The sequence below is a fragment of the Channa argus genome, chromosome 17 (genome assembly GCF_033026475.1).
Source record: "Channa argus isolate prfri chromosome 17, Channa argus male v1.0, whole genome shotgun sequence".
Classification (NCBI taxonomy): Eukaryota; Metazoa; Chordata; class Actinopteri; order Anabantiformes; family Channidae; genus Channa; species Channa argus.
In genome coordinates this window covers 22,267,402-22,290,692 of record NC_090213.1, presented here as the reverse complement: position 1 = coordinate 22,290,692, position 23,291 = coordinate 22,267,402, and the positions used below count along the sequence as shown (strand labels likewise).

The 23,291-nt window shown below is 42.1% G+C and overlaps 1 protein-coding gene across 5 annotated transcripts in view; it reads right to left on the bottom strand.

Moving 5' to 3' along the window:
• Nucleotides 1-23,291, bottom strand: part of rev3l (REV3 like, DNA directed polymerase zeta catalytic subunit) — a 79,919-nt gene that overhangs the window by 47,532 nt on the left and 9,096 nt on the right. For 4 of the 5 annotated variants that reach the window (XM_067481299.1, XM_067481294.1, XM_067481295.1 and 1 more), the window contains exons 2-3: nucleotides 518-707; nucleotides 216-290 (exon numbers count right to left, since the gene is read on the bottom strand). In XM_067481299.1, coding sequence (XP_067337400.1) covers nucleotides 216-290; nucleotides 518-707 — 265 coding nt within the window. Of the gene's footprint in view, nucleotides 1-215; nucleotides 291-517; nucleotides 708-19,523; nucleotides 19,637-23,291 lie in introns of all 5 variants that reach the window. The other variant, XM_067481298.1, reaches the window with a different exon arrangement.

The window sequence follows — 23,291 nt, the reverse complement described above, 5'->3', positions numbered from 1 at the left end:
ATCTCTGCCTATTCAGCTGCACAACTCTACTTATATCCTCACCAATAACGCTGCTCGCTGACAAATAATTCGGCATCTTCCCATTTGCCTTCATGCATATGCACGCACAAACACGCCAACTGAGACATGTGCACACAATCTGGGGAACAATAATACACAAAAGCCTGGGATGATCTCTATTCACATTAAACTGGATCGATCCACAGTAACTTTACCTTTTGACCATTTGAGGGTTGTACAGATAGATCTTCATAAAGTGCTTTTCCTTGGCATAGTAGCCATAGAAAGGCCTGTAAAAAAAAAAAAAGGACAGATTGGACACATCAACATACTAAAAATAAATCTGCATCATTCCATGCAACAGTGTCTAACACTGAAAATATTTTAAATGCTCTCACCCTCCGCCATTTAAGTTGCCACTATGTAAGGATTACCCCCACACTGTTATGTAACAAATTTTAGAAAAGGTTTTATCTTTACATCATCAGACCAAGTAATGTAATAATAAGCCACTTACATGCCAGAGACCAGCACTACCTTAAAGACGTGCTGGGTAGTGGAAGCGGGGTTTCCCATAGCTACATTTAGGGCCCTGTCGATGCTGAAGGCAACTTGCCGCATGTAGCGCTCCGCCTGTTGCCCATAGCCGTCGTATGGCACATAAATGTAAGGGAACACACCATGAAGATGGAGACATGTCTTTTGACCTGCAACAACAACATTAAATCTATTTAACAACAGGCTTACATGTTCATTTATTTAATCCTTTTTCCCCTGTGTTTTGTGCATTTTATTTTTCATTAATTTAGCAACTTAAAGGCTGATGCTATCAGACTAAAAAATAGTTACATTTCTAAATTACTTTTCAATTAATTTTTTTCATGGTAAATACATCGGTATATGTTCAGTCAAACTTGGAGTGGTTGCCTTTCACTGAACTAAAGTTAAACATTTGTACATTGTCTGAACAGTCAGAGTGTGGCAGCAGAGATGGATTAGTGCAACAAAATCCTGTAATGCCATGATTCATGACGTACATGCACACAGTGTTAAAGGAACCCATTAGCTCAATAACTGAACAGAAGTGACCAAAAAACTATGAGACCATGGCTGGAGCAGAGCAGAAGACTGAGGCCTTGATTTATATGAAGTGAGGTCAGTCGAGGCAGAGAGGAAGAGATACATAATTTACAACAGTGGTGATGTGACATCACTTTTACACAGAAATGCACACCAATGAAGAGTCATCCGAGGTTAACTGTGCTGCAGACATCATGATCCACTTTTTTCCCTTCCTGCCATAGCTTCATTCAGCATACAGCTGAAGGAGTTCCTAGTGCCTTAAACAGGTTACATAAGGGATAATACCAGCCATGTAGATATGAAGATTACAGAGGCTAGAGGTGCAGAGGCTTATATAAATCTGAGCTTTTTGCTTTCTCCTTTCATTGTGAACCAGTGACAAGCTGACAGGGGGAGGCAGTATTGAGCATATGATTGGCCCAAGCACATGCCTATAGAGGAGTTACACCATCATCAATGGTTGTGACCTTCAGGGGGAGAACAGGCTGAGGTTTTTGATACCCCAAACACAAACACACAAACAAATGTAAAAGCTGCTGTGTGCAATACTTTAGATCCAACTGTGCCAGAGGACTAAAGTGGAAGCTCCAAAAGTGAAAGAAGTATTCAGATTCTCTCTGCTCTGCACTATACATCAGACTGCTTTTAAAGAGATGGGACGCGTGTGAGAAGAGTAAGATTCTTGGCACAGGTCTTGTGTAAGCCTAAATCATTCTTCTGAATGTAGGAGCTTTGTTAAGGCTGAGGGGGCAGCATATGCTGAAGTCATAGGCAAAGGATGCTATGAAAAATAGTGGTACTGTGACAGGTTTGTGAAAAAAAGCAGATCATCACTGTCAGATAAAGGGGGATATTTACATTCATTTTACTCATTCTGTTCTTAAAATTAAATAGTGTTAGTTTGAAACACTAGATAAAGCCACCTTTCATAAAATAAGCACTACATAAAATGCAAATATAAAAACACTATACTTTTAAGGTGACATCGTTAACAACAATTTAACTACATTGTGGAATGGTGACCAAAGAATGAGTTTCTATTTGTAATGTAGCTGTATATAGTGTGAGGCAGTCAGAACAAAAACTCCATGTAAACAACAAATCAGAGCAAACTTTATCAATCAGACCTAAAACCAAGCAAATTTTCCTTTTGTATAATAATAGGTTTGAGAGAGGGTAGTTTTAAATGCATAGGTCTGAGGAAGTACCACACTCCTAAAAGCTGTCTTTGTACGGCTTAACCACTGAGCTTGGAATGTTCCTTTAAAAAGAGGTGGATTATTTTGGTTCTCACAACAGTTAAATAGATACTACTGAGACAATGGAGGAAAACGTGCACCCCCATTATGATGAATGGACTGCAACAAAAACAAAATAGGCTGCCCATGAGAAGTGGTATACAGTACTGTCTACTGGATCAATTTGATCAATATCTATTTGCATGGGGCCCCGCTTACTGGATATTTTCAATTTAAAGGTCAGCTCTCTGGACCACTACATTTAATTCTGGAGTAGATACAGTGTGTGTGTGTGTGTGTGTGTGTGTGTGTGTGTGTGTGTGTGTGTGTGTGTGTGTGTGTGTGTGTGTACCACCATGTGAGCTATACAACGGCTGGCAACCACCCTGGTAAGGAGCAGTGAGGACAGCACGAGACTGTCCTCAGCTTGTCATGTCAACGGGAACACACACACACACACACACACACACACACACACACACACACACACACACACACACACACACCACGAGCAGCCAATGCTGGCTTCAACTGCAGTAGCTAGGCAACAGTGCCGGCAAAGCTAAAGCCCCTCATGGACAGTGGGAGAGATAAACAAGTGATTCTTTCCACCCAACTGGTTAGGCCAAAGAAAGAGACAGAGGGAGAAACTCTGTGTGTGTGTGTGTGTGTGTGTGTGTGTCTGTGTGTGTGAGAGAGTGAGTGAGTGAGTGAGAGAGTGAGTGAGATCAGGACAGATTTGATTAAAAAGAACAGTAGACAGAAAACTGATAATAAGCGAGAAAGTGTGGGTGTGTGTCTGCATAAGACAGAAATAAATCAGGGCGGGATAGAGCGAAGAATAAAATGAAGCCAATAAGACAGTAATAATGACGGACGGTATGTGTAGGTGTGAAGGGAGAAGTAAGCAACGTGTACACTGGAAAAAAGACCACTCTACAAATAGAGCAAGTGCTGTCATTACTGGATGGCACAAACCTGTTATGAAAACTTATATAACCAAGAACCTTCTGAAACTGGTACTGTAGATGTACTGTGTCACTTTCATGAACTCGAAAGTACAACTATCATTTAAAAAAGTGAAAAATAACACAATTGTTGTGGGCCTATAATAGGCAATGAAAAATGCACAGTGTTAATATCATCCAAAATAAGAGTTATACAAATACTTGCACTTAGTTTAAACTTATTATTGATTTCTCTGAATCTTTTATTTCTGATCACTAGCAATACAGACTTCGCTAAGGGTTATTTGTCCAAAACGTATGCATTCAAATTAAGTCTGCTAAGTTAGTCTATGTTCTCAACACAATACCGTCAATTTTGGAGACTTAACTCTTTAAATAAACATTGATTATTGTCGTTGCAATGTCACCCAAAAGTAGGTGGCCTCTAAGGCAGCAAGAAAAATGTTGTCCTTAAAGGTGATGTGTTGGAAGCAGAAAACAAGGGCAAGTGTGGGGATTTGAGGGACCTTGACAAGGTTCAAACTGTAAGGGCTAAATGAGTGGGTCAGAGCAACTGCAAAACCATAGCTCTTGTGCAATGTTACTGATGCAGTGGTCAGAATCTACAGAAAGTGGTATACTGCCAAATGTGTCTATATGAGCCAACCAAGGGTTTTCTCAGTTTTAGTTTTATGTAGTATGTATTGTGAACTGTACTGTATTTGTGTTGTGTTATCTTTCTTTGTACTGTTGATGTCATTAGTGACATCATATAGCTTGGATAGTTTGCCTTTGATGGTTGCCTTTGTAGTTTACCTTTTAAGTTTGTTGTGCATTTGTCAAGGGAACAATGTAATGCAAGGGGTTTGTGGCGAGAGCATGCAGTTCAGCTCAGCTACTGAAGGGTGCTGACGTGACTTCACGCAGTAGCTGGAGCAGAGGAACTGACTACATGGTGGTGTGGACCGCAACAACGTAGAAGAAAAGGGTTCAGTGTGTAGCTGTGGAGGCACACGTTTTCCTACAGTGTTCTGCGAGTTTAGTGAGTTCAGCCATACTTTGAGAAACTTGTTTGATGAAGGTGATGAGCATGCTAGTGAGCTTACTGTACTAAAACTTGTATGTAAGTAAGTAAGTTGAGAAGCAAGTACAATAAATGTTCAATGTTCGTCATACAACGATCTCTGGAGCAAAGTTTTTTGCTGGAGCGTTAGATTCGTCAGATTCGAGTAAGATCACCTCTACATTAGTCAGAAACCTTCTGTGCATGGGCTAAACACTACTCAGCAAATGATTGAGAAGTTGATCCAGCCGTTCATCCAGACACCGTGCTGAAACGAAAGGCAAAAGCCAAGTCTCAAGGCTTTGACAGAAAAAAGGAAGGCCAAGCAAGACCAGCTGGTAAAACTAAAGACCAAGACACGCTCTTTCGTGAAAGAGAACTGCTGCATAGTGGATGGAGGAAACCAAGCACAATCTGCTTGAGGAGTTTTGTAGCATAAATACCTCACTCAAGGAGGTATACCAGGGGCTTAAGCTGGAAGAGGAAATTAATACTGACCATAAAGAGTGGTTCGAGCCGAGGATAAAATCACTCAAAACTTGGCTGGAGGAGGTGGAGATTGAACCAACAACTGTGAGATTGGTGGACAACCGCTCTACCTTCCTGCTCCACAGGCTCGCCCACAATGTGAGTGCAAAGCCTGGCTTTAGTAATGCAGACTCTTCCAATACCATCAAAGGCTCACCTGAATCTTGTTTGTTTTGCCAAGAGGGACATACTTTTGAGCGCTGTAAAAAACTACAGAATTCTCCTTACAAGGATAAGAGAGTTTCTCAGGAAGGAAGGCTTATGTTTCAGGAGGACGAGTAAATGGTCTGCACTTATATAGCGCTTTTCTACGTATTGGCACAAAAAGCGCTTTACACTGCTTCTTATTCACCCATTCGCACTCACAATCACACGCACACTCATACACTGATGGGGGAGCTGCTATGCTACTGGCCAACACTCACCGGGAGCAACTAAGTTGGGGTTCAGTGTCTTGCTCAAGGACACTTCGACATGTGACCGGAGGAGCCGGGGATTGAAACAACAATTGTGAGATTGGTGGATAACCGCTCTACCTTCCTGCGCCACAGTCGCCCACAAGTATGAGATGTCTAAGGCAGATCGTCTGTTCATGGAAAGAGTGTCAAAATCTGTAGTAGTTGGTAGATGGACACTACTGCCTTAATCTCCCATTAAAGGATTTGGACATTAAAATGCCAAACAACCGGGCAGTAGTAGAACAACGTGCTACTACTCTGAAGAGAAATTTTCTCAGCAATCCCTCATTTAAGATGTATTATATTGCCTTCATGAATGACACGATCACCAAAAAATATGCAGTGAGTGTTCCGGATAAGGAGATTGGCCACAATGATGGAAGGTTTGGTATATTCCAGATCATGGGGTGTACCATCCTAAAAGGCTTAAGCTTCGTGTGGTGTTTGACTGTGGCGCGTCTTATTAGGGAACCTCATTGAATAAGCAGCTCCTTCAAGGACCAAACCTTACTAGTACAATAATTGGAGTTCTGACTAGGTTTCGTCAAGAGCCTGTGGCAATAGTGGCAGATGTGGAGGCTATGTTCCACCAGGTAAAGGTCTTGTCAGCCGACGCTGACCTACTCAGATTCCTATGGTGGCCAGATTGTGACGTTAATCAGTCGATGGCAGAATACAGGATGGAGGTGCACCTGTTTGGGGCAACTTCATCGCCCAGTGGTGCTAGCTATGCACTCAGGCGATACGCAGAAGACAACACAGATTTGTTTGATGCCTCCACAGCAAATACAGTGCTGCAAAACTTTTATGTAGACGACTGTCTAAAATCGGTTGAAACTTTAGAAAATGCTGAGTCTCTTTACCACAGTTTGAAATCTATATGTCAGATGGGTGGCTTCAGGTTAAACAAGTGGATCAGCAATGATTGGATGGTGTTAGCAGACATTCCAGAGGAGGAGAAGGCGATGGAAATAATGGATCTGGATCAAAGTGCACTTCCAATGGAAATGGGGATGAGCGTGCAATGGTGCATTCAGTCAAAGTAAGCCCCCCCACAGGAAGAGGGATTTTATCCATGTTGAGCTCAGTGCATGATCCATTGGGAATGCTTGTACCTGTGAATTTATATGCTAGGAAAATATTGCAGGAGCTTTGCAGGATGAGACTGGGATGGGATGAGACTGTGCCTGAACACCTTGCCCAAAAGTGGTCCCATTGGGTGCAAGGTCTAGAGCAGCTAAACAACATTGGAATTGAGGGATGTTTCAAGCCGAAAAGCTTTGGTCAGACTGTGTCTGCTCAACTGCATTACTTTGCAGACGCTAGCGAGGATGGCTATGGGACTGCGAAACGTCAGTAACCAAGCTCATAGTGCCTTTGTGTTGGGAAAGGCAAGAGTTGCCCCCCTAAAGCCTGGACCACGAAGCAATGGCAGAAGGTGGCCTCCTCTGATGAATTACATCACGAATTACATGAATTACACGTGGATGGCCGGATGTGTGACCGTCATTTGGCACCAGGATGCAATATGCGAAGAAGCTAGTCAGCAGGAATCAGTGAGCTGCTTTGGGTAATATTCTGCTGTAAAAACCTTGTGGTCCCATGAACCCTTTGTGGTTGTTACTTTGACAGGTACCACCTGCCTAAATATTGTTTCTGACCAAATGTAGCCCCTTCATTGGAACGGCATTCCGTTATGGCAGTGGTGCCTCTTAGCAGGGTAATGTACCCTGCCACACTGCAAAAATGGTTCAAGAATGGTTTGAGTGGACGTGGCCTCCAAACATGCAGAACTCAATCCAAAAAAGCATCTGTGGGATGTTCTGGAATAACTACTCCGATCCATAGTGGTCCCACCTTGTTAATTACAGAAAATAAAAATCTGCTACTGACAGCTTGTTGCCAGATACCGCAGCTTACCTTCAGAAGTTTACTGGACTCAATACCTTGAGAGATCAGGGTTTTTTAGGTGGGAAAAGGGGGGGGGGGTACTAAATATTAGGCCAGTGTTTACAATATCATGACTGATCCGTGAAAGGAGCCTAAACAGAAATGATAGCTTAGCTAATATTAGAATACAGCTGGGGTGTTACAATTAGAAGATTGTCGTCTCTGACACTGAATTTTTGTTCCGTCTATTTTCCCCAAGATTTAAAAGGGCTTATCCTGGTGAAACACAAGACTGGAGCAGAGGTATTAGCAAGACACAGATAGGATGGAGAAAACCTCATAAACAAAACTGACCAGTCAAACCAGTGCAATTTAGCTCTGGCATTATTTAACATTTTATTTTAATTGCCATAATACCACAATGAGCTTCACCTTATTTATATTTTTTCTGTGTACATATAACACATTTGCTTGCTCCTTACATTATATATTAACTACTTAAAAGCTATTTAATCTTTTAGCTTTAGCTTTTTTCTTATGAAAAGACAATGCTGGTTGAACAGAGTTCAAGTGATGGGTAATACAATATCGAACCTTTTGTGTGTATCAAGCACAAAAAGTGAAACCCTGTATCAATGTGTGTATCGCTTTGAGAAAATTCACGTGATCGATAAAGCCACTGTGTCGTAAAGAAATGAAGCGCCAAATTGTGTTTATCGAGAAGCGCTAATTTTTACTATTTGTGCTGAAAGGAGCTGAGACTTGTTTGGTGCTGTTTGTATTAGTTTTTGTTCTTTCATTATCTACTGATATTTAATGCAACCGCAAGGGGGCACAAGCCAGTGTCTTCTTGTGCCAGTCCCAAGTCTGGATAAATGCAGAGGGTTGTGGCAGGAAGGGCATCCGACGTAAAACACATGCCAAATCAAACATGCGAATCGTGACAAAGACTTCCATACCGGATCGGTCGGGGCCCGGGTTAACAACGACCGCCACCGGTGCTGTTGACCTACAGGGTACCGGTGGAAATTGGACTACTGTTGGTCGAAGAAGAAGAAGAAGAGGAGGAAGGTGTGTTCGTAGGCAGAGAGAGAAGAGGAAAGCTAAGAATGTAGGACTGACAGTAGGGACTTTGAATGTTGGTACTATGACAGGGAAGGCTAGGGAGTTGATCGACATGATGCAGAGAAGGAAGGTGGACATACTGTGTGTCCAGGAGACCAGGTGGAAAGGTAGCAAGGCTAGAAGCTTAGGAGCAGGGTTTAAGTTGTTTTACCACGGGTCAGATAAGAAGAGAAATGGAGTAGGAGTAATATTGAAAGAGGATTTTGTGAGGAATGTTCTAGAGGTGAAAAGAGTATCAGACAGGTTGATGAGTCTGAAGCTGGAAGTTGAAGGGGTGATGTTCAATGTTGTGAGTGGTTATGCCCCACAGGTAGGATGTGAGTTAGAAGAGAAGGAGAAATTCTGGAGTGAGTTAGATCAAGTGATGCAGAGCATCCCCAGAGGTGAGAGAGTTGTCATTGGTGCAGATTTCAATGGGCATGTAGGTGAAGGGAACAGAGGTGATGAGACTGTTATGGGCAGGTTTGGTGTTCAGGACAGGAACGCAGAAGGTCAGATGGTGGTTGACTTTGCAAAGAGGATGGAAATGGCTGTAGTAAACACTTTCTTTCAGAAGAGGCAGGAACATAGGGTGACGTACAAGAGCGGAGGGAGAAGCACTCAGGTAGACTACATCTTGTGTAGACGTTGTAATCTGAAAGAGATCAGTGACTGTAAAGCATTGGTAGGGGAGAGTGTAGCCAGACAACACAGGATGGTGGTGTGTAAAATGATGCTGGTGGTGAGGAAGATAAGGAGGACTAAGGCAGAGCAGAGGACGAAGTGGTGGAAGTTGAAAAAGGAAGAATGTCGTTTAGTTTTCAGGGAGGAGCTGAGACAGACTCTGGGTGGTTTGGAGGTGCTTCCAGATGACTGGACTACTACAGCTAATTTGATCAGGGAGACAGGTAGGAGGGTACTCGGTGTGTCATCTGGAAAGAGGAAAGCGGACAAGGAGACTTGGTGGTGGAACGAGGAAGTTCAGGAGTGTATACAGAGAAAGAGGTTAGCTAAGAAGAAGTGGGACACTGAGAGGACTGAAGAGAGTAGACAGGAGTACAGGGAGATACAGTGTAAGGTGAAGATAGAGGTGGCAAAGGCCAAACAAAGAGCATATGAGGACTTGTATGCTAGGTTGGACACTAAAGAGGGAGAGGTGGATTTGTACAGGTTGGCCAGACAAAGAGATAGAGATGGAAAGGATGTGCAGCAGGTTAGGGTGATTAAAGATAAGGATGGAAATGTATTGACAGGAGCCAGGAGTGTGATGGGAAGATGGAAGGAGTACTTTGAAGAGTTGATGAACGAGGAAAATGAAAGGGAACGAAGAGTAGAAGAGGTGACTGGTGTGGAGCAGGAAGTAGCAAAGATTAGTAAGAGTGAAGTGAGGAGGACATTGAAGAGGATGAAGAGCGGAAAGGCAGTTCGTCCTGACGACATACCTGTGGAGGTATGGAAGTGTCTAGGAGAGGTGGCAGTAGAGTTTTTGACTAGTTTGTTTAACAAGATCTTGGAGAGTGAGAGGATGCCAGAGGACTGGAGGAAAAGTGTACTGGTACCAATTTTTAAGAACAAGGGAGATGTGCAGAGCTGTGGCAACTACAGAGGAATAAAGCTGATGAGTCACACAATGAAGTTGTGGGAAAGAGTAGTGGAAGCTCGGCTAAGGGCAGAGGTGAACATTTGTGAGCAGCAATATGGTTTCATGCCTAGAAAGAGTACAACAGATGCAGTATTTGCTTTGAGGACGCTGATGGAGAAGTACAGAGAGGGTCATAGGGAGTTGCATTGTGTCTTCGTAGATTTAGAAAAAGCGTATGACAGGGTGCCGAGAGAGGAGCTGTGGTATTGTATGAGGACGTCTGGAGTGGCAGAGAAGTATGTTAGAGTGGTGCAGGACATGTATGAGAGCTGTAAGACAGTGGTGAGGTGTGCTCTAGGTGTGACAGAGGAGTTCAAGGTGGAGGTGGGTCTGCATCAAGGATCGGCTTTGAGCCCCTTCTTGTTTGCTCTGGTGATGGACAGACTGACAGATGAGGTTAGACAAGAATCTCCCTGGACTATGATGTTTGCAGATGACATTGTTATTTGTAGTGAGAGCAGGGAGCAGGTGGAGGAAAATCTAGAGAGGTGGAGGTCTGCTCTGGAAAACAGAGGAATGAAGCTTAGCTGCAGCAAGACAGAATACATGTGTGTCAATGAGAGGGACCCAGGTGGAATGGTGAGGTTACAGGGAGCAGAGGTGAAGAAGGTGCAGGACTTTAAGTACTTAGGGTCAACGGTTCAGAGCAACGGTGAGTGTGGAAAAGAGGTGAAGAGGCGAGTGCAGGCAGGTTGGAACGGGTGGAGAAAAGTGTCAGGTGTGTTGTGTGATAAAAGAGTATCAGCGAGAATGAAAGGAAAGGTGTTCAAGACGGTGGTGAGACCAGCAATGTTGTTCGGCTTAGAGACATTGGCACCGAAGAAAAGACAGGAGGCAGAGCTGGAGGTAGCAGAGCTTAAGATGTTGAGGTTCTCTTTGGGAGTGACGAGGATGGACAGGATCAGGAATGAGCACATCAGAGGGACAGATCATGTTAGATGTTTTGGAGATAAAGTCAGAGAGGCCAGATTGAGGTGGTTTGGACATGTTCAGAGGAGAAACTGTGAATATATCGGTAGAAGGATGCTGAGGTTGGAGCTGCCAGGCAGGAGGTCTAGAGGAAGACCAAAGAGGAGATTTATGGATGTAGTGAGGGAGGACATGAAGTTAGTTGGTGTGAGTGAAGAGGATGCAGAGGATAGAGTTAGATGGAGGCACATGATTCGCTGTGGCGACCCCTTAAAAGGAGCAGCCGAAAGGAAAAGAAGAAGATTATCTACTGATATTTATGGAACCAAAGAGAGAAAGGAAATGTTCCCAAGTTTGAGATCATTTTGATCTTATAATGCCAAGCAAGGTAGAAGTTTTCCTTTCCCATTTCCACTTTTGCTCTGTTAATTAGATACATTTTTTTTATTTTCCATTTCTGCATAAACAGACAGACAGTCTAGGCATATAGGAATTCTTGTGCAGGGCTCTCTTGGAGTCAATTAGAAAGTTAAAATCCAGAGAAATAACATATATTCTACAAATGAAATTAGAAGAAAATGGTGAATACAATAATTAATAAAAGGTGTATTTCAAAATATTGCACATGTTTTACTGTGAGGTAATGAGAGGTAGTTACACATGCTTTCCACATTTTGTATTTGCCATCAGTTTCACTGTGTCAGGGAAAAAGCGGTTATAAAATCACGTTTACCATCTACTGTCTAATCACCGTCTAATCATTTACTGTTTTTGAAGTTGTAGGGTGCAGTTTTCACTTGGTGCAGGATGAAGTAAGTTTCTGATTATGTTCACAGCCCTTTTACTGCAGCGCTGTGTATATTTTGTCCATAGCAGAAAGTTTAGTCCCAGTGATCCTCTCTGCAGTCTTTATAAGAGCCTTCCTCTCTGCCTGTTGTTTCCATATCAGACAGTGCCAAATGGTGCGTATGTTGTTATACGCATAGTAGCTCTCAAGTATTCATGGATGTTGTCTGTAGCCTTTTTGAAGCCTCCAAACAGCTCTAAAGGCTGCCCTTTCAGTCCAGGTGTTAACAGTTCTCTGTGTGACTGGTTTCAGCTTGAGCCATTTTCTGTAAACAGGCCTGAGGCGGATGGCTAAGTGGTCAAACCTACCAAAATGAGGATTTGGTTCTTTTGGTTTCTGATGTTGCTGTAGCAGTGGTCCAGCGTTTTGTTTCCTCTAGTAGGAAAGGTTATAAACGATACAGTTTAGGTATGTTTTTACTGAGATTGCAGTGACTAAAATCTCCCAGAATAATAATAGCAACATCGGGATATGTTTTCTCATGTTGACCAATTATGTCGTGCAGTTCCTTAAGTGCAGCCTCCTCCTTGGACGAAGGATACAATGCAGTACTCTGGGAAAATAAAATAGCCTCAAATGTTACGTATTACACGTCTTTCAAACAGGATTCAGAAATTACCTTACCGTCGGTGCACTAGGACTGTTTGAAGTAGGCGGCTGTTCCTTCACCCAGCCATGTTTCACAAAAACATAGCAAAGAGCAATCCTGTGTGTCCTTCTGCGTATATGTCCGAACACGTAGTTCATCCAATTTATTAACCAGAGACTGGATCTTTCAAGACAGTATAACCGGGAGGGTTAGCCTTCCACTGCTAACGAAACACCAGATCCTCCATTCAACTCCTTCCTGTCTGCAGCGTCGACGTTTCGGACTGTTGTCGTCAGGAGAGCTCCCTGCAGGGGGTAGCCCTGGTGTCGTGCTGACATAGCATGTTAGCTCTGGGTAAGAGTCCAACGTGCTCAGGTCAAAAAGTCCAGAATGACTGCATTCTCTTAGCTGTAATAAGGTTGCCTGGTCATAGATTATGTTTCCAGTCTTTACTGTTGCTTTAACATGGCATAAATAAGCAAGAGAGAAACAAAAAAAAAAAGCTTGACTCAGAGAGCTCCACAACATGTCGGAAGTGTCTCTGGGCAAGACACTGAATCCCCAACAGCCCCTTCCCATTCCCTGCTGTGCAGTGCCGGTCCAAGCCCGGCAAAAATTGGGGAGTGTTGTGTCAGGAAGGGCATCTGGCTTAGAAACTGCCAAATCTTCATGAATACAATGATCTGCTGTGGCATTCCTGAACTCACGGGATAAGCCAGAAGGACCAAAAAAAAAATAAAAAAATAAGTTGGCTCTGTTCCAGAGTTGTTTAACAAAAACATGAGCGCTTCATCAATGCACCTCTACAAACCTGCTTTATAATTTGTTTAATTCCGCCTCATCTTTACCTTTATCAAAGCAGGAAAACTGGTCTCAAAGAGAAAAAAATCGCCTTGGCCCCAAACATGCGAAAAAAAACCTGCATTTTCCATGATGTGAGGAAGTCATGTATTTAAAAATGAATGATCTTAAATTAAATAAATAAATGAGATTAATGATTAATGCCTCTCTATGAGGCACATAATTTCTATCCCCTTTCCCAAAATGTTATCACGAATTACTCTAGATTTATTTGACAATGGCTGAACGTTGAGTTGTTCCAACGTGATGTAACATGCACACTCAGATTTGTTAAGTGGAATGAGGACGCTCTCATTTGAGAGGTCGGGAAAGGTCTTCTCTTTCATTCAGTTAGCACTTTATTATCAGCTGGTTATCCAGGTTTTCTGCAATCTATTTTGTAACCCAGCAGATGCTGCTATTATGCGATACACCAGCACAGTGTCACTGTGTCAGCACAGTTAGGGAAATGAGCCATACACTCCATGAGGTGTCATCTAACCACCTCTACAATAAACAGAAGGGCCAGTGACATTATGGGGATGGAGCTGGACACTTCAACAGCAATGTCAAGCACGAGGATGCTCATACTACCAAAGAGCACTACTGAGTGCCACAAGAAGTCATTCCTTCCTCTGGGCATTAATCTTTATAACTCCTCACTCTGAGATTAGTAGGTCTGATTCATAAACATTAGTTATTTATGTGTAATTTTTTGATTTTATTCATGTTTATATGTCAGGTTTCTTATACACAAATTTGTACTATTTCATGGAGCATCTAGGTTGAAAGAAATTTCCCCTTGGGGATAGTGATTAAGTTCTCAGTCACCTCCCTTACTAAGGCCTTCCCCTCAGACTACTTTGTTTGGCTGGGTGACCAGCTCTTGGAAGAGTCCTTTTTGTGCCAAACCAGATCTGTGCCTTGCAATAATCCTGTTTCTGAGCTCTACAAGCAGTTTCTTTGACCTCATAGCATTTGCTCTGATAAAGTATGCTTTGACTGTAATTGTAAGGCCTTCAAAACAACTTTTTTTCTCAACAACACCAAACTAGAAGATACAAAACACACACTAGGTGTAGAGAGATGACAAAATAAAAGGCCAGTAATCTCTCTCTCTCTCTCTCACACACACACGCGCGCGCAGCCTGGCAGAGGGCCAAGCAGATGAGACAGAGAAAGAGAGTAGGTTTGGAGGAGGAGAAGTAGTGGCAGAGGGGGATCCTTCCAGTAAGAGCAGACTTTATGTCTATGTTACAAAAAGCAATATTTGTAGAATTTAATGTTTGTTAAACTTTTTTATCGTGATCGGAAAATACCTCTGGACTTGAGCAGTTTATTTGCAATAATAAGGGTTTGCAATAATAAGGGTTAGCTATCATTAGTCAGAAAAACTTTAAAGAGATGTTCATCGATCTTGCCTATACAATCATCTGCTCTCTAGAGCAAAGATTAGGATTCAGGACCACAGAAAAGCAGAACTTTTTTGTTTTTTTTTCTTACAGTATGTAAATGTCAATGAAGCTGCTTTCTGTTACAAAGAGTCAATTTCAGTGTCATTTTGAGTGAAATTGTTAGTATTGCAGGATTCAGCTTACTTCTCAGGTCCTGCCCAATTTCTATAGATATTTCACAGTTGCTGCTTTCCTTGCAGCCTCTCTATGGTTCCCACTTGCCTGCAGGATCCCAAGGTAGCTGTAGCTCTACTTGTAGCTGTTCTCAACATCTGTTATTCAGCATTCTGGTAGCACAGTCCCGTCAGTTCTGATTACCTTCCCTCTCTTTGTTACTATCCGAACATGCTTAACCAGTCTGAACAACATTAAAGCTACAGAAAAGTCCTGACTAGTGGATCCTATTGGAGTCGATCAGTGAGTCCATGTCTCATTCACTCTTTGAGCTTGATGTCTACCACATAGAGGAGCTGGCTGATGGTGGATCCATTACATAGTCTGCATCTGTAACTACGCTTTTTAATCATCTGGCTGGAGGGTTCAGCCCTTTGCAGGACAGCAGTGAGGACAGTAGATGCTGCACTTGACAGTGACTTGTGTAATTGGCTTGAAGTTGGAATTTAGGGTTGTTTTCAACAGGCCTACTGGAACTTGATAAAGGCCATTCGATTCCTGTTGATGTTGTAGAGCTTTAAGCATTCCAGGACACATGTGAGGCATCGTCATTGGTTTTCTTGTACTCAGTTGAGGTTGGTATGTCTGGCCTTTTGAGTTTTATCTACCAGTAGCTGGTGCTTTGCTCACCTGGCGCTCCTACTGTACCAATTCCTTTCTGAGACCTATCAAGCCGTGTGCTTGCTGTGATGCCTGACAAGAGCTTCTCTGTTGTGCAGAGGCAGGTTATTGTAGTTGGATGGGACAGCTCACTTGGGGTCCTTCGTAATTAGGACCATCCCAATATTAACACCACCTGCTGGTTTTATCATAAAAATATTATGTCTTTTATAAATCAGCTCTACCTTTAATACTCTACAGGTTTTGGTATAATTACCATAACCAGTGTTTAAAATACACTGATGTCTTAGTGTGAGTAGTTTTACTGAAATTGAAGTAAAATGAGCTAGCCTAATATTTACATTAATGTTGCTAAAAACCCTTCTAAAAGCAACCTTTTCTCATATTGGTGGTGGTCTAAAAAACACATGGTTTAACAACATGTATAAAATTAAAGGTGTGTGGGATTTTGTGGTTTACCAGCAAATTTACTGAATAGGTAGCTAATTCCAGCCAATCAATAGGTCCTTAGCCATTGCTGGCACCATCCTACATGTTCCCTGCCACTGTTGTAATGAGTTAATTGCTGGCACTCTGTGGAGTTATGTCCCTGCATAATGTGGGGGTCATTCCAATGGATTCCATTAAACACTGATGGAGTGCAGCATCCATAATAGGAGGCTTTAAGTCAGATTTTGCATAAAGGAACAGTGACACCAATCATATCAGCCCTGAAGTTACACTGAAGGTGTGTGTGTGTATACCTTGAAACCATCCTTAGCCAGTAACCAGTAAAATTAGTAAGTATCCACTGCAAACATTAACATTGCAAAATAAACACCTTATGTTGTTACTTCATATGCCATGCTGTCACTAGCCAACCACTGGAATCCTTTGGTAATAAAGTTACAGACAGATCACTCCCAGCATTGTCACCTGAATGTTAACCAGAGTAAACGCTCTGGAGCTGGAGGATGTCTGTTCTTTGATAACCACACAAATAGACAGGCCCTATCTCCAGCTGTACCACTAGGCATGTCCTGGTGGACCCCTAAACAACAAGCTAGGCGCTACGGAAGGATGACCTCTCGACAGGTTATTCTGATACAAGTTGGAGGACTTTGTATACTGATCCTGTGCACAGGAATGCCAAATCCCTACTGTGTTGCTGATGAACTATAAACTGTTCATCCACAACCAAAGGCTAGCTGTAGTCTGGCAAAAATGTTATATTTTTAAGTGACTTAATCTTCACGCAGTTTTATTCATTAACAAAAAAAAGCTCTAGAAAAAAATTATTAAATCAGAGTTTAAAAACTTACAATCTTCTTTTTCCCCCAAAAAATTCTACCCTCCCTTCCATATTCTTTTATTTTCCCTCTTAAGTTGAATGCCTGGATGCTTATACAGGCTGGATTTGAATATCAGTATTACAAAACCAGCGGGTCAAAATAGACAAAGCGTATTAGAGCTACGTAAAGAATGGATTCAATCAAGTACATTTTACCCAGTAATAATAAAACCGGCCTTTGTTAAAATGCAGTCACATGTGTCTGGGATAGCACTGGATGGACAGGAGAAATTGTACCTTAAACAATGTCTCCCCTGTCAAGAGAAACTCCCTTTTTTTCTAATGGCCACTTTGTGGCCAGCATGTCCCTGTTGCTCAAGCTATAACTTGCATCTCGTGAAAAGTGATAACTTTACTAATAGGATTTTGCTGTGATGTTTTCTCCTTGACTTAGATTTTTGCTGTACCTCACTTGTAAGACGCTTTGGATAAAAGCGTCTGCTAAATGACTAAATGTAAATGTGCTCAAACTAAGCATGTACCTCTATACCAGCTATCCCTAGCATCTTCGTGACCTAGGAGACGTACTGCACAGTACATTTGAGCAGAGAGGATAAGGCTGGCCAGATGGTGAGTTGGAGGGTGCTTCATGCCAGAGCTTTGTTAAACAGACAAATCTAGGATACGTCAATCTTCACAAAAAATAACACGGAAATCTAGGGTGGCTGCAGTGTGATGCTGCCCAGCCTATGCTGTGACTATGCAGGATGGTCGTCATGCCGCTTTAATCATTCATGTTAAAAGTCCTGAATGTTTGCCTGGATGTTGAGCACACAGGGCAGATGGAAGCAGAAAACTAGACAGATCTGAACTGAGTTGGGGGTTTGAATGCAAGATGGACAGCTCATAGGATTCAATTGGAATGGGACAAAATGCAGGAGAAAAATGGAAGAAAAGTAGTTTTCTCTACTGCGATATGAAGAACCCACAATTAACAGGAATTTTCAATGACAATTTGATGACTCTAGACTACCATTTATATGTTCCTTTCCTCTCAAATATGTTCCCTTCCTCACCTGCTTTACCCATGACGTGAACAAATGGGACATCCTGGCAGCTGGTCAGAGTTATGTCTAGTGACTAGATGTTAGAGATAGCCTGGAGCCACTCCTTCACAAATGTTAAATAAAGACAAAAAACAAAAAACAAATCTAACAGACAAGGAGTACGTGTTTTGTGTCAATATTGGCAGTATCGCCAGAGCACTTACTACTAAATAGTCATGCCTTTTTTGTCAAACAAATGATATGAACTGATTAATCAACAGATTCTTTCTTAGTCTACTATTGATCTGGTGAGCCAGATGTTTTTCACATCAGTAAGGCCAGCTCACATACCACAGCACTTAAGCGTAGTGCATGACAAAGTGACAGAAAAATGGAAATTTGGGAAACTGGTGACAGTCTAGCAGAATAAAATAAACAGTTTAATTGAACAAAATACATCAATCACAATGTGGTATTTGTGTATTTTAAGTGAGACATGACCTGCATCAGAAGTAGAGTGCGGCCTATTAAATGAGAGAGTAATATGCTTTAACTTCTAGCTGTGCAGCTCCCACCATTGAGTCAATCAAGGGTGCTGGCCCAGACGTTGGGCGTCAGCTCGTCTTTCATTGTGTGTTGTGAGACATTAGATTCACAACAATAATAGCAAAAGTAAGAGGACAAGTTTTAACAGTTCAAAAAAGGGAGAATAAATTATAAAAAAAAACATTTACATGCAATCTATCTAGTGCAGCAGATTTTAAGCAAGTTGTCCAGCAACAACAAGGCATAACACCCAAAGCTCTACAAATACACACCTGTGTATGTTACAATAAATACTGTTACAGTGTTAAACTGATAGGGGTTAGACTCAGCCACTAAAGTCACCATGCAAACAACTTTCTTATTAAGGTAAAGTGAACCCATAAATATACAACATTGAAATATCACTCTCTAAATGCTTCTTAATTCGACACATCTTATTTTTTTTTTTATGAGATTCCTAATCAAAACTATGGAAGCGTGACTAAACAGAGACTAACTGGTCCTAAGTTTATTAAATGCTAAATGCTCTGCACTTCTATAGCGCTTTTCTACCTATTGGCACTCAAAGCGCTTTACACTGCTATTTATTTACCCATTCACACTACCAATCACACACACAGTTGCTATGCAGCTGGCCAACACTCACCGGAAGCAACTAAGTTGAGGTTCAGTGTCTTGCTAAAGGACACTTCGACATGTGACCGGAGGACCGGGGATTGAACCAACAACTGTGAGATTTGTGGACAACCGCTCTACCTTCCTGCGCCAGTCGCCCACAGCATATGTTTATGTGATCATACCGCACACAAACAATGGTTTCTCACATTTACTACTTAATTAATTGAAGTCTTTTGCAAATGTAATTACTGGCACTGTAACTGTGATGAATTTTACAGCATCAGTTGAAAGCATGATTGCCCCATCTCTGAAAAAAGTACCTAATTTAACCAAGACTCATCGTTTCCTAAACCTACCAAGTTGTTTTCATGCCTAGACATAAGCAAAAATTAACCAAAACACTATTACATAATTAAATGTTTATTTATTTTTCAAGTAATTTGTAACAGTTTATCTGTGGCACATCTTGCCATCTGAAATGTAGGATCTATAGGGAAAAAAACCCTATAAAAGGCCATTTAGGTTGCAGGACATGGTGCTTTAAACTAAGAGCTGTTTTTACTCATCTTGTTTGTTTCTCTATGAGACAAGTTGGAAAAATGTTTTCCATTGAAGGATGAACACATTAACTTGGCATTCTTTAATTCAATATTTACCCTTCCACTGTGCAGTGTATGCCAAGATGTCCTCAAGCAAGGCACTTCAGTCTTGTTCCAGCAGAGCTGGTCAGCTGCCAACAGAGGAAGCCGGTGGCTGTGCAACTCTCAGGCTTCAATGTGTGAGAGCAAAATAAGTAAAGCAGGTCAGTGCTGAGAAAGACCATTCATGCACAGTCAACTGTTCTGGGATAAAAGAACATGCACAAAAAACAAACAAAAAAAACCCAGGTAAATAAAACTATTAAAATGAACCTTTTAAGGTAGTCATATCAATATGTGCAAAAGGGTGAAGAAAAGATGGGTGACTTGGGTAACACTTGTATAGCTACTTGCCCAATCACTCCTCCACCTGCCATCTGCTGGCTTCCCCGGCTCGTTCCTCCTTTGAGTTAAATTGACCCAAGTGATGTACAGTATGTGTGGACAGAGAGAGCATGACTGAAGTGACAAAATGATAAGAGGAAGAGAGAAAACATGAGTGTCTAAGCAAGAAGGAGAGTGAAAAATCAGGACACACACACACAGAGACAAACACACACATAGAGCGCGAGAGAGAGAGAGCGAGAGGGAGAGCGCGCGACAGAGAGCGAGAGCGAGAGCGAGAGAGCGCGAGAGAGAGAGCGCGAGAAAGAGAGAGAGCGCGAGAGAGAGCCCGAGAGAGAGAGAGAGAGAGAGAGAGACCGAGAGAGCGCGAGAGAGAGCGCGAGAGAGAGCGAGACAAACACACACAGAGACAAACACACACACAGAGCGCGACAGAGAGAGAGAGCGAGAGAGAGAGAGCGAGAGAGAGTGAGCGAGAGAGAGAGAGCGCGAGAGAGAGCGAAAGAGCGCGAGAGCGAGCGAGAGAGAGAGAGCGAGAGCGCAAGGGAGGGGATAAGAGAAAAGAACAGCCCATCCAGTAAGAGTGTAATTAGCAGGCTGAGAGTTTACAGGAAAGATCCTCTGAACTACAACACTTCTTCCCATATAACCCCTACTGAACTTCACAGAGCACAAAAAGAAAAAGCAGGTGGTAAACAAAGCAGGACTGTTTGGCCTGAGCACTATACTTCAGCATTAACCATGTAGGCCGAGTACAGCCTGAGGGCAGGAGCAGGAGAAAACTAGGAGAGAAGGGGCATGCACCAATAAAGGAGGAGGGAGAAGATGGAGAAAGATCGCAGCTAGAGTAAGGAGGAGGAGAGCACTGCAGATCAAGATGGATTGAGGAGCTTGAAGGAGATGGTAGAGCAGGAGCAAAATTCAATTAGGTTGCACCAAAATACTATGTGAAAAAATACACGCACTTTTCTATCCAAGTGGAGGGATAGCGTATTCCATCTTATCTATTTATTTTTCAAATGCCAGTAGAGCTGCTGTAAATAACATGTTCAGTCATAAAATATGTGTTTTTTTTTTTTTTTTTTTTTTTTTTTTTTTTTTTTTTAAGTACAGTATGTTTTTGGGCATTTTGCCTTTACACTCTTCATTATAAAACAAGTCTTTTTCATGTCATTATCTAACAGGTATTAAAGATTTTCCTTTCCTCCTTCACACACCTCAATAACGATAAATAAAAATAAAAACTACTGATATCATCAGTGTTACCACTGGCAACATTTCTTTGTAGCAGGCCTCCAAACCAAAATCTTTTGTACCAATGGGGAAACAAAAATATGGCATGGCAACTCCTTTCAATAACTATTATAAAGGTTTTTAAACTTGTATATTTAGGTTACTATCTGCAAATTCAGTATTGCACATTCAGTTCCCGGCTTAAAAATATCCTTTGCAAATGTGCCAATCTTGTTTATGAACATACAGAGGTATGTAAAAATTAGAGGGTCTTTAAGTGAAGAGGGCGGGACCATCAAGTTCTGACCAATCAGAATGTTTGGAACTGCTACATCAGACCATAATCATGTAATAAGGCAGCTAGAACCTGCAAGCGTGACCACAAATAACAAAAAAAAATATATAATAATTTAAAATTACAGGTTCAACATCTAACAAATTAATCTGTTTAAACAGATGTGAGAACAGATGTCATTAAAGATATTAAAAGGTTCTAACATCGTGGGATTATTGCACTGAAGAGTTTTTCGTTTTTCTTGGTGTCTTCTGTGCGGCGCTGGGACCACCAGAAATTGTTCGTTGGCAGACCACAGCAGACGGGAAGGGTTGTAGACCAGAATGGGGGAGTCGAGGTAGGCAGGAGATGTTGAGGTGATCACGCTGTAGGCAAGAGAGAGCTTTGAACCTGATGCGAGCAGCTACAGGAAGCCAGTGTGGAGATCTGAAGAGTTGTGTGACAGGAGTCCTTTTTGGCTTCATCTGCAAGTGTTTGATTGTGGATACCGGTAACCCCATTAAAAAAGCATTAAAAATCGAGACGAGATAAGACCAGTGCCAGTACAATGAGTTGGGTTGTATATTGCGTTGATCTTCCTAATGTTGTAGAGGGCAAATCTGCACGCCCTAGAGACGGAGGAGATGTGGTCCTTAAAGCTCAGTTAGTCGTCGACGATGACCCCCAGATTTCTGGCCGACTTAGTGGGGTCAATCTCTGTAGATCCATTGTTCATGCTGGATTAGCATGTGTAATTTGTGGACATTCAACACACAAATATGAATCAAGCTTGAGAACAGGCAGTCTCGATTTTATTTAAATTTTGTAATTTGGCAGCCACTTTAATACCAGGCAACTTTCAAGTGATGTACAGAGTAAGCAAAAATTTAAGTCAGGGAGAAGATTTTAAAGTATAGTACCATGAGATAATATGTTCACCTCAATTTCAAATGTGCCAGAAAAGGAGAAAAAAAAAGTGGGGGGGGGGGGGGGGGGTAAACTGCAAAGAAAGTGGGTAAGGGGAAGTTGGGAAGAGCCTTAAGATTAATATGTTGTCATTTGGTGCTAGACATAAATTGAATTAAATTGAAACGGAAGAATTCTGTATTAAACAGCTTTTGAAATTCTGGGAGTGAAGCTGCTAATAATGCATTGCTATGTCATTTGTTCCACCCCTGTGGGACGACTGAGCTGGAATCTTTTTGCTGTGTGGCATAGGGACTATCACATGCTGTTCATTGGCAGAGCTCAGTGGCAGAGAGGGATTGCAAACATGGAAGAGAGTGTTTTAAAAAGGAAGGTGCTGTTGAGTTAACTACAGATGCTGTGTCATTCATGAGTGAGTCTGGGGAGATGAAGTATATATAACCTTGTGGATTCTCCGCTGAACCCTGGCACCCCAAGGCCAGTAGAGCAGTGATTAGTGTTAGGATATATGATTTGTGTCAAATTAGAAACCATCAGTGTACTGTACCTCTCTTTTTCTGTCAGCGATCTGCATTGTGAACATCAACGGTAAATGAATTCAGTTTCAGGTCTTTGGGTTTTGCAACTTGATCTATCGTCAGCCTTTGACACTGTGAACCATCAGATTTTAATCAGCAGAAAAAGACCCATGTCACACCACTCTTTACATCTCTACACTGGCTTCCTGTAGCTTCTCGCATCAGGTTCAAAGCTGTCTTTTGCTCACAGGGTGGTTAACACGACAGCTCCTGCTTACCTCAACTCACTCATTCAAGTCTACAATCCTTCCCGTCCGCTGCGGTCTGCCAACGAACGACTTCTGGTGGTCCCAGCACCAAACAGAAGACACCAAGCAAAACTTTTTAGCGCAATGATCCCATGATGGTGGAACGAGCTACCAAACTCTGCACGCTCAGCGTGGGGTTGTAACAGTGTAGGCTCACTTTATTTTGGTTGTAACAAAAGGT